At 38.1% G+C, this 11,640-nt stretch overlaps 1 protein-coding gene across 1 annotated transcript; it reads left to right on the top strand.

Moving 5' to 3' along the window:
* Positions 1-2,555: 2,555 nt before the first annotated feature.
* Positions 2,556-11,204, top strand: LOC149068462 (uncharacterized). Its single transcript, XM_089251960.1, has 2 exons — positions 2,556-2,755; positions 9,892-11,204. Exon 2 carries the CDS (start codon positions 10,033-10,035, stop codon positions 10,873-10,875), a length of 843 nt encoding a protein of 280 aa, XP_089108086.1. The 5' UTR covers positions 2,556-2,755; positions 9,892-10,032; the 3' UTR covers positions 10,876-11,204.
* Positions 11,205-11,640: the final 436 nt, after the last annotated feature.

Raw genomic sequence — 11,640 nt, 5'->3', positions numbered from 1 at the left:
ACTTGCCATGCTCGCACATTTCCCTGATCACTTTTTTTGGTCATTCGCTTACCTAGTTTCTGCTCTCTGGGTCACTCTTTGGGTCACTCCTATGCTTGCACACTCTCTACGTCACACTCTCTAGGTCACTCTTACGATGGCTCATCGACCTTGTTCCACGCTAATGCCATGGTCAGTCACATGCTTACAAACTCTTATGGTCACACTTGATCGCTATAGGCCAGGGGTTCTTAACTCAACCTATGGATCGCGACCCAAACTTGGGTCGCCGAGCTCGCAAGATGGGTCGTTGTCCAAATCCAAACAGTCTAAATCCATTAAAAACCGACGACTCTGAGCTATGATGTCCCGACTGAAACGTAATTCGCAGAGGCTTCCGAGAAGGGTCATACGAATCCACTAAGCCAGGGACTCGAGCTATAGGTCACAACCCAAACTTGATTGGCAGGGGTTTTCGAGGTGGGTCATACAAATCCACTAATAGCCAGGGGATCTTGAGCCGTGGATCACTACCAGGACTTGTTTGCCAGGGGCTTCTGCGGTGGTTGAACAAATTCACTTACATCCAGAGATTCTCGAGCTATGAGTGACGTCCGAAAGTTGTTGTGCAGAAGCTTGCAAGATGTGTCGCATAAATCCACTAACAACCAAGCTCTCTTGAGATTATGGAGGACGACCCGAATGTGATTCGCAAGGGCTTTCGTGATGAGTCGTAAAAATCCACGTACAATCCCGTTATAAATGCACTTATTGCATCAAATTTTTCACTAATTTCGAAAAACAAAGTCACATGGGTCACGCAGCTGATCTTGTTGCTGGTTTTTGGTCGCGGCTGAAAAAGTTTAAGAATCCCTGGGATACGGTATAGGATCGGTGACTGTTTTTTATATACTCTATTTTTTTTTTTTTTTTTGGAAATCGGAGACTGTATGGCAATAAAAAAAACAAAAAAGAAACTACAGTACAGTAATACCGTACAGGACATCACGAAGTGTATAAGATCATTGTATACATCTTTTCCAGTTGCAGTAATTTTCTTCTTTTTTTTGTCATTTGTAAAATAATTGTAAGAATCCTGACGAGAGATCATTATTGAATTAAATTTATAAAAAAAAATCATAGTCTCGTGACCTTTCTTTGCTTTCTTCATATTCAGATAACTTTCAAAAATAATGCGAAAGTTAAATAAAAATTATGGGAGAATCACGGCTAAATAAAAACTATGCTGTGATTCCGTCTGTCGAAAGTCGTATAAACGGGGTTCTCTCTCTCTCCACGGTATTTCTTTTTTTCTTCATTCCCCCCCTCTCTTTGGATCTGGAGACCACCCAATGTCCAAATTTTAATGGTTTTGTGCTACTACACTGATGTTTATCTATCTATATTGCTCTAAAATAGAATGTTTTACCCCGGCATCTTGTTCCCGTCTAGTTACATATTGTTCTCTCATATCCACAATAGAGGTTTTTGGGGGTGGGGATGGTTGGGGTGATCGGCGGGTCTCCCTCGCGGAGCGTGTGGGGCGTCTTGGGGCAACGTGGGACGGCGTCGGCGAGGCCTTGTCGCGGGTGTCGGTATGGAGGGGGAGTCGCGCTCGCGGTGCCGCCCTGACATCGAGCGGTGATGTGCCCGTGGATTGGGGGGTTTGGGTGTGGTTGTGCTATTTGGGGGTTGGCGGGGGTGTGCCGGGAATGTTGGTTCAACCCGGGTGTGCTTTTCCGGCCACTTGCCGGTTTTAGTTTTCTCCAGCACGCCCACGATCTCACGATCAATGAGCTTATATCGCAAAAGCCACAGAGCCTGTGCGTGCTTGGTTCTAAACTAAACTAAACCCCAACATCTGATGACATCCCGGTAACTTTAGATCCCAGGGTTATATAACTAAATCGTTTTCACTTTAATGAGCACCAAAGAAAAAAAAGTCAATCAATGGTCATATCCTTCGCCTCGGCCATCCTCCATCTGTTCTTCGTCGGACTTTTTATGAGAGCAAAAGATCTATTCCAAGGAAGTCAGTCTCTGGAAAACTTAAGCTTTTCAGTTGAACTTTCCTTTTCCTTCTTGAAAAAAAAGAAGACCAGTCATAAAAAGTTGGTCTCGTAAATGGGGAAATCTTTTGTGTGAATTTTTTTCTTTGACTCTCTTCATATTGGTAGGGTTTAAAGTTGAACCTGGGTCAGGAAAACAAGAAAAGGGCTTTGCCCCACCAGTGATCCTTTTTTATCTTCACTGGTGGGGCAAATAAAAAGGCTACTGGGGCAAAATCCTCACCAGTTAACGTGTGAAAAAAAAGGCTTGGCACCATTGAGAAGAAATATAATCTATATAATATAATCCTATAAAATTCCTTTTTCTCCTCTAAGCTTGGCACAGCCAGAAAAACAAAAAACAAAAACCAGTTCTGTCAAAGTCTCCTGGAAGTACCTAGTAGTATCTAGGAAGGTTTGGTACTGTCCTCGTAAACACGGGACGTATGGTCATCACAGTCAAAAGTGATCAAATGCAGACGATGACGTCACGCAGCTAATATATACAAAAAAAAATGTTGGTATGAATGCTATCCTTTGTTTATGTGGTGAGCAGAGAACAGTTACAGCCGACAATATTTACCCGTTTGGCTGATTGTGCTCTGGATGAACTTGATCGTTTGATGATCATTAAACAGTCGTAATTAGTCATACAGGGGAAAAGAAGGACCCTTTCTTGGCGTGGATCCAACAAGTTCTTGGACGGATTCATCCGTGGTCAAGTGCAGGTCAGTAAGTGTAGTCTATGTAGGTAGGTCCGTTGAGGAACAAAGTATTTTTTTATAATGGGGGGGGGGGGGGGTCCTACAATACTATTACCTCCTACTATAACACTGGTTACAAGATACACGGAAGACTGGATGGTGTGAAGATATTTATTATTTGAGATGTTAATTTATTTTAAGGAAGGAAAAAACTCATCTCTGCCTCTACCGGGAGACGAACCCGGGTCCCTCGATTGCCGGACGAGTGCTCTGACCACTAAGCTACAGAGGAGATAGAGATTTTCCTTCGCTAGAGCGTATATATGCCGAACGGAACCGTGCAATGGACGGTGAAACCGATCAGCTAATAGCTCATGGACGACGAGCCACCAGAGGGCTATATATATGACATGAATGTCGCTCTCCACTTGTTAATACAAGATACACGGAAGACTGGATGGTGTGAAGATATTTATTATTTGAGATGTTAATTTATTTTAAAAAATAAACTCTACCTCCCGGTAGAGGCAGAGATGAGTTTTTTCCTTCCTTAAAATAAATTAACATCTCAAATAATAAATATCTTCACACCATCCAGTCTTCCGTGTATCTTGTATTAACAAGTGGAGAGCGACATTCATGTCATAACACTGGTTGTTAAAACGAAAAAATGGCGATAGAAAACGAACAATAACATTCTCGTACTATAATGGGTTTAGAGATTAAAAATACTACACTACCCTAGACCAAATATGGCATTGAAAGTGATGAAAACCAGAACACATAAACAATCATCTCCCTCATCATACACTCGGGAACAGCTGTCGTATGGTCCGCCACTTGGCGATTATTTGGCGCCACACATGTCTGATGGCCCGACGAAGAGTCGCCAAGACCGTCAGACACTACGGACGCCCAAAAAAAAAACATCAGCGTGCAAAACATAATAGAAACCACCAAGCATAAAAATCGAAAAACATATCAGTTAAAAAAAATTACACCTGGCCCATTTTTTTAATAATAAAAAGATCGGGGCATAAGGAATTCCAGGCATAAATATTCTATGCATTAAAACTAAAACCCGGACCCTTTTTTTTTAAATAAACGGATCCGGGCATGTTGAATAAATAAATATTCTATGCACTAAAACTAAAACCTGGACCCTTTTTTTAATAAACGGATCCGGGCATGAAAAATTCTGTTGGTTCATTTTAAATAATAAACCGATAAAACGGAAGGCATGGCAATGGATGAATAACTAATAAATACAACGAAAAAATAAAACGGTACAACCTGAGCAGTAGGGAATAATCCGTAATGACGTAAGCTACAGAAGGGAGGAATAATAATCAAAGAGAGAGAGACGCGCTAGAAATGAAACAACGGCTGCTTAGAATTTTTGAAAAAACGCGGTGAACAAAAGAAAAATCCTGTTTGGCGAAGCTAGCACCATCTAGTATCACCCAACGAAACCGGGAAAGTGTTAAAAAAAATACGACAACCCAGAGAAGCATTATGATGATCTTGGCGACTTATCTCGAGAAAAAAGTCGCCAAAGTCGTGGCGGACCATACTGCATCTGTTCCCTAAATTGCACGGTTAGTGGAGCACAAACGTGTGGTACTCGTACATACAGTCCCTATATGTGGAGCCTTCGGCACTCAGTACCAGCTGATAGTGTCTTACCAAGTGATATTGCAACCTTGGACTAACAGTTGTGGAGGCCACGGTCAATTCCGCTTATCTATTATAGCAATATACCAATTACAAAAACAATTCCCAAGCAAGTCAAACAGGTGACCGGCAGGTAATGACACGGCAGTTTTTGATGGTTTAAACTGTCCAAACCATCAAAAACCTCAAATACTGCTTTTCTATATAAAAATTCCCATTGGAAATGCATACGTTAATTGCGTGTAATGTTTAAAGTGGCTATGTTTTACAACATTTAACTCTTTAACGCCGAGATAGAAAACTTGGGAGGGTCGTGAAAATACCAAGTTTTTTGTGTTCGAAGTGGACTCGTCCAAATTTCGGTCGGTCACTTTCCCTCTCCCCACCCTTTATCTATGAGTTTCTATTCATGCCACCCTTTGCATTGACGTTCACCCTTTCATTTCAATGGATTTTCGGGAGATAATTTGTCTTTTTTTTCTGAAAACACCCCCCTTACCTCACAGTATTATCTCTTTGTAAAATGCATTGAGTACCCTTAGTCCATTCTCAAGAAACATTCTAGTACATCAGCTTTTAAAATCCCATTGATAGGGCGTTGCAGTTGTCTTTTCCGTTCCCGCCACTGACAAGAGCTTTCATCTTCTTCCCCGTTGGTAACAAAAGCCCACCAAAACATACCCATACCCCCTAGCTGGGCCGACTTGAGGCGGTTATGGGCATTAACCTACTCGGCCGACTTCGGGCGATCTGGGCATTATAGAGTTAATATGATTCTGAAATAATTTTCTATAAAATCATTTTGGACAATATATATGGGTTTTTTTACTTATAAAATATACAATTTGAATAAAGTATAGCATAAACACTGAAGGGAAAACTGTGCAATGATTTGACATTCTCTGATTCAAGATGATTCTTGATTTTCCAACATGCATTGATATAAAGAATCTGCTGTACTCTTTTTACAACAAATAAGTGTTTAAAAGAGTTTATCACATCATATATGTAATGTTGTGACTTCTGTTATTATTAAATTTCTAGATAATCACTGATACTTAAAATGATACTTTTATTGTGCATAACATTGAAATGTATCTAGCGCTCAAAATACTAAATTGTAGGACTAAAATGCCATTTAATTTGGCAATGCTAGCTTGTATATTATGCTTAAGAAACTCTTGTAACTTATCCTCAGTCAAACTTTGTTATTCTTACTTTTGCACTATGATATGGTATATTTACCAGCATTTATAATGCAATGGTTTTCCAATTGAGGCTGTATTTGAACATGCAAAACAAATGCTTTGGGTATCAAGTCCAGCCAGCTCTGCTTTGGTTGGAAATACTCTTTAAATTCAGTGAATTTGTTTTGCATTACAAAGCAGTTGGGTACGTAGGCCTATTCTAGGTTTGGTGATTCCGATGCTATTCAATAGCATTCAGTTGTGTTCTGTATTTTTAGAGAATGCAGAGGCATAAGCAATACTTAGCACTCTCAGTGAAGAGCTAGAAATGAAAGGGCTTCATTTGTCAAAAATGATTACACTGACATTTACCATTAAAATTTAAACAAATCCTTTTTAAAAAGAGATATATGATGCAGTAAAACCATCTGGTCCACCTTGACTTATTTATATCAGACCTTGTAATTTACACATTTTGCACTGTGCTTTTGAAAGAGGTCTCAAAAGAGTGTTGTTCTTAAAAAACTCACATGTCTTTATAATTTGCTGTGTGCATTGTCAAAGAGAGTTGACAGACAAAACTGTTGAAGATTCCAAAGAAAAAACAAGGTAATGTATATTGTGAAGAGAGAGAGAAAAGAGTTATCTGTGTTTTTCTTGGCTAAAAATTTTGTTTTTGCTACCAGGTCATTTCTGTCATTTTGCTTTGGCTGGAACCAGTCTTACAGGATACTCAAATGGTGCACTAATTTTTTTTTAATTTTAAAAATAGAATAAATATGAATACAATGCCACAACACAAAATGCCCAATAAGGTGGCAGAGAAAAAGATGCCCATAACAAACATGGATGTCATACATTTCTAAAACACAGGGACCCAATTAAAAATGTGATTACAAAAACTAAAAACTACATGATAAAATATTAGTCAATGCCTTAAAAATATTTATGGTTGTCTTTTATTCTGAGTATAGATGGCTTCTCTATTTACTTCGATATGTTTATCATATTTATTTTTAAGTCAAATTCTTCTAAGTCGATTCTGTTAGAATTCCCTTTCCACAAAGATAAGCTGTTCCATTTATTAGAGGAAAAACTCCCTCAGATGCCACAACCTGAAGTTGTTGCTTATCAATTGATAGTGGGGTCTTCCTTGTTGAAGCAATCGATTGACGGTGTACTAATAATTCATGATCCATTCTGTTCTGGTATGGATAGAAGTTAAAATGAAGCTGAACTCCACGTATTCAGAGGATGGAACGATGAGTCAGATTTTATGTTGCAAGAGGCTCGCTACCATGAAAAAGAAACGTGAATGTTCGATGGGTCAACACACAGATGAACTTCTTGGGATCGTAAACGAGATGAAATTTGCAGGGCAAAAGTGGATGAAGCGGATGTTTATCTTCTGATGTTATTACCAGTTGAATATGATGTAAACAAGTCAGTGATAGAGAATCAGCCCAGTGACAATCTAAGTCTAGAATTTGTGATGAAAAGTCTCGTTGATGATAAAACACTGATGCTGGAAAAAAAGCACATCGAAAAGAAAACCAAGCGAGTGAAATTGCACGCCAAACTACTTTCAGAAATATAAACCGAAGTGCTATGGGTGTGGTCACGTCGGCCACTCCAAGCGGCATTGCTTATTTTGGAAAGATTCCGCTGTTAAGCAGTTTGAATAGGCTGCTGTGACTTTAGCTGTCAGCGGTGTCAACAAGGGGTTCTTCATCATGGATTCTGGTATTATGTCACATGTGTAGCAAGCAGGAATGGTTTGAAACAATGACATCATTCAGGGGAGGTCTTAGGGCAGTGCGACCGGTGCAATTGCACTGGGCGCCAAATGAGAAGGGTCGCCGAAAACGCATTAAATATGCATTACTAGAAAAATATCTTTAAGATTATAAAAAAACTATAAAATATACATGAAAAAAATTACAGAGATGAGAATTTTTTTTTTTTCAAAAAAAACAAAAAGGTTTGAGTATATAATATTATGGTTAATTTTTGAAAAGAAAATAATCGATGGGCAGTGCACCTATATTGGCAGCGATTTTGGTCAGATAAAAATATACACTCCCTTTCTCTAGCTCTTTTACCCCTGCTGGAGATTTTGTGGGGAGACTCGATTTCTTTCTCTTTTGTTGTGCAGTAAAAAATGAAAATAACGGAATGAATCACCCTCGGCCACCCAATTTTTCTACTAACAGAAGCAAAAGTTTTTTCTTGTGTTGTGGGGAGTATTACAGGAATTGAAGGTGTCTTCTGATGTGGGAAAGATTTTGAGCCAGAGGCCTTTCATGCCTCTTTTTTCCCGACTTGTATTACTTTTATTAAAAACTCAGAATAGAATCGCCAATACAATACAGTATTTTGGAAAAAAAAAAATTTTAAAAACAAATGGATTATAAAACCTATGATTAGCTGACCATTTTAATTAGAGATCTGCACTTGGGCCTCGTTCCTACTTGTCACATGAGGAGAAACAAAAATGTGCTCACACAAGGAAACCCATGCACTTTAGTGCTCCCGATCACTAGCCAGTCTCCCGACTCACCAGACTTTCCTATTAGTTCAACCAGGGGCAGCTTGTTGGCACTGGGTGTGCTCTAGAAGGGTGTCAAATCTGAAGTGAAAGGGCAAAAAAAAAAAAAAATGTGAAAAAATTATTTGTGCTGGCTGTAAAAGGGGCGCCAAGTCTGAGGTAGACAGGGTGAAAAAAAGTTAGGGGAAATGATTTCTGTCCGCTCTAGGAAGAACGCCAAATCCAAGCTAAAAGGCGAAAAGAAATTCAGCATGGTATGTTATGACATAAAATATCACTGTTCCTTTGAACGCATCAAAACAAAGCGATTGAAACAAAAGTATTTTTTTTTTAATTGGGGAGGTCAGGGGGCCCAAATATAGGTCCCACTTGAGTAGAGATTTTGACTCGAGCCGCCCCTGAGTGCAATGTATGTGTGTGTGGAAAATTTTAACAAACCGTACGTATACACAACTGAACATCTTTTCGGAGTTTTATGTTTTGTTCCAGATACCTGGTGAAGGCTCCTATGAGACTCCTAGACAGCATCTCTATCTAGGAGTCCTTCGCAAGGTGTGGCCACAACGCCACTCTAAAAAGACATCTTTTTCCTTTCAAGGAACTAATGAGGAACGTATGTGGGAAATTTTCAATTCGATTTTTTTTCCAGCCGACTTTCAAGAAGGGCCGAAAACCTCAATATAAATTCAATCAAAATTAAAATCTGGTGATCCTAGTGAAATTTTCGATTTTAATTTTTGTCATTTTAGTTTTCTAAAAGATTTGTAAAAATTTTAATCATCTTGAAGAAAGTCATTTCGTAGGTAAGTCGACGTATAAAATACGCTCTCAAGGAGGAGGAGGTGGGGGGTGTTTAACACAGAAAATGTAAATTTTTGTACTGGCATCTACCCAATCTATAAATATTTAAAAAAATATATGTTTTTCTTAATAAATTTTTAACTTAATTATAGCTGATGAAACCCCTGTCAGAAAAAAAATAAAGCCGTAGATAAAATGCAGTGATTTATCCGCACTAAAGCCACTTCAAAGTTCTTTGTTTAGGAACATATCTTCTGAAATAATTAATGTTGGTAATCTTGTTGTATATGAAGATGATCAATCTTGCATTAAATGTGTAACAAATGAGAATAGAAGCACTTGGACATTGAGCTCAAGTTTTTACGTGATGTTATCAAAGAAAATAATATTCACACAAATTGAATATGTTTGTACTAAATTGCAAATTGCTTGTGTGCTCATGAAAGCATTGCCCAAATTTGTATTGTCTGAACTTATGCATTCGTGTTGTTTGAAAATGTGTGATTAAGGGGGATTATACGTTTTAGAAATGTAATCGCACTACTTTATGTTATATATGTATGTGTATAGATGATGCTGCATGTCCATGAACTGGTCGTTTGCAGTTATCTGCATAGGTGTGTGTATGTGTGTGCGCTTGCTTGTATATTGTCCTCTCTTGAATAATAAATAGTCTTCTTCTTGACACCGACTCGTTTGCACCTCTCTATTTAAATGAAACTGCATTTTGTCTTACTGTATCATTCAGTATTGGAACACGCTTCAATGTTAAGCAATAAAGTGTTTTGATCTTAACATCCTAGTTCTGTAACATACTTTCTGGCTCAAAATATGAGAACTTTAATTATGAACATTCTACAGTGAAATATTTGTTGAATTGATGAAATATGTATCTCCTACGCTACATAGATTCACTTATAGAAAAAATAATGTTACTTTTCTTTTCTTAGGTAAATTTCTGGAGAAAATCAATGATTTGACGCACAAGACTGGTTTTTCTAATGGTGTAGAATTGCAGAAGAAACATGGTAGATAACAAAGATTCTGCTATAGATTGAAATACCTCTTTGACATTTTTTTAACTCTTAGAAATGAATGGATCTTCATGTATGAAATTACTTGATGGTCTCCATGAGAATGAAGACAATTCTAGTGGTGTTCCGATCCCGCCAGCAATGAATGAAAAGCATTCCGAACCAATCTCTCATGATCACTTCGGTACTGAGCATTATCGGTATAACTGTGGGTGCTGTGGGAAAGCATTCTCGAAAAGCTCTGATTTGAAAAGACACATAAGAGTTCACACTGGAGAGAAGCCATATAAATGCGACTTTTGTGGTAAAGCGTTTTCCACCAGCGCAAGTTTAAAGAACCACAGAAGAATTCACACAGGAGAGAAGCCTTTTGGTTGTGAATATTGTGGTAGAATATTTTCTCGATTCGATAATTTAAACAATCACAAAAGGGTACACACTGGAGAAAAGCCATATGACTGCAATTTTTGTGGTAAAAAGTTCTCTCGAATCGATTACTTAAACATTCACAAAAGAGTTCACACAGGAGAGAAGTCATATGAGTGTGATGTTTGTGGTAAAATGTTTTCTGTCAGCATAACTTTGAAGAAACACAAAAAAATTCACACTGGGGAGAAGCTATATGAGTGTGATGTTTGTGATAAAACGTTTTATGAAATGGGAAATTTAAGAGAACATAAAAGAACTCACACTGGAGAGAAGCCATATAAGTGTGATCTCTGCGGTAAAATGTTCACTCACAACAGTAGTTTAAGATCTCACAAAAGAGTTCACACCGGTGAAAAGCCATACCAGTGTGACACCTGTCTTAAAACATTTTCTCAAAACAGCAATTTAAAATCTCACAAAAGAGTTCACACTGGGGAGAAAAATCGTAAGGGTAGTACAACTTTTTTATAGTAGGCATGCATATCAAAGCCCTTTGATCAAGATGTTCTCTGTTTATGTTTGTGGGAAGAAAAAAAAGTTTTGCGCCTTCTACTTCTTCATTTTGGGAACATCGTTTCTTTTGGATTTAACAAACTGTCTGATATGTCAGAATATTTTTTTTATCACAGAGAACATCAGAAACATTGCAGGTACTGCAACTCTATTAATATCAACAGTAAAAACAAAGTAAAATACCCTGTATTGACACAATATTGTAATGATTTTGATGTTCATGAAAGGTTTCGTAAGGAATTAGATCTATTTAAATTAAAGTTTCATGTACGTGAAAAACAAGTTAATCATGTGTCGATTTATTTTGTTTCTCGAGTATGGCATCATATTTTGTTGTTCTCAGTTTAGTATGCTGAGTGCTCAAGCCAAGTTGCACACACTAAGACACAGTTGTACACATTTTTCTGAATATTTGTTGTTATAATCCATTTTCTCTCAATTTGAATTTTTTTTAATCTACCGTCATCATGAAGCTTAACTGGCCATCGGAAGGAACAGAGGGGGGGGGGGGAAGAACACAGAATGCAAAGAAGCATTTTAAAAGTTCCGCATCTTTGGAGGAAGAGCTCATGAAATCCGCATGTACGTCTTGAGTTTCGGGAATATGAGATTTTTCCGGAATTCTCAGGAACTCTTCTTATAAAAAATTGCTACAGAGAAGCTATCGGGGTTCCGTTACCTTTGTTTCCGCGGAATCTCAAAAAAGCCCTTGCGGTGAACACC

Source organism: Pholcus phalangioides, unplaced genomic scaffold (genome assembly GCF_987345545.1).
Source record: "Pholcus phalangioides strain wild (caught in Gottingen) unplaced genomic scaffold, Ppha-v1.0 ptg000027l_1, whole genome shotgun sequence".
Lineage (NCBI taxonomy): Eukaryota > Metazoa > Arthropoda > Arachnida > Araneae > Pholcidae > Pholcus > Pholcus phalangioides.
Note: the sequence above shows the minus strand (reverse complement) of the source record. Positions and strands in the feature narration are given on the sequence as shown.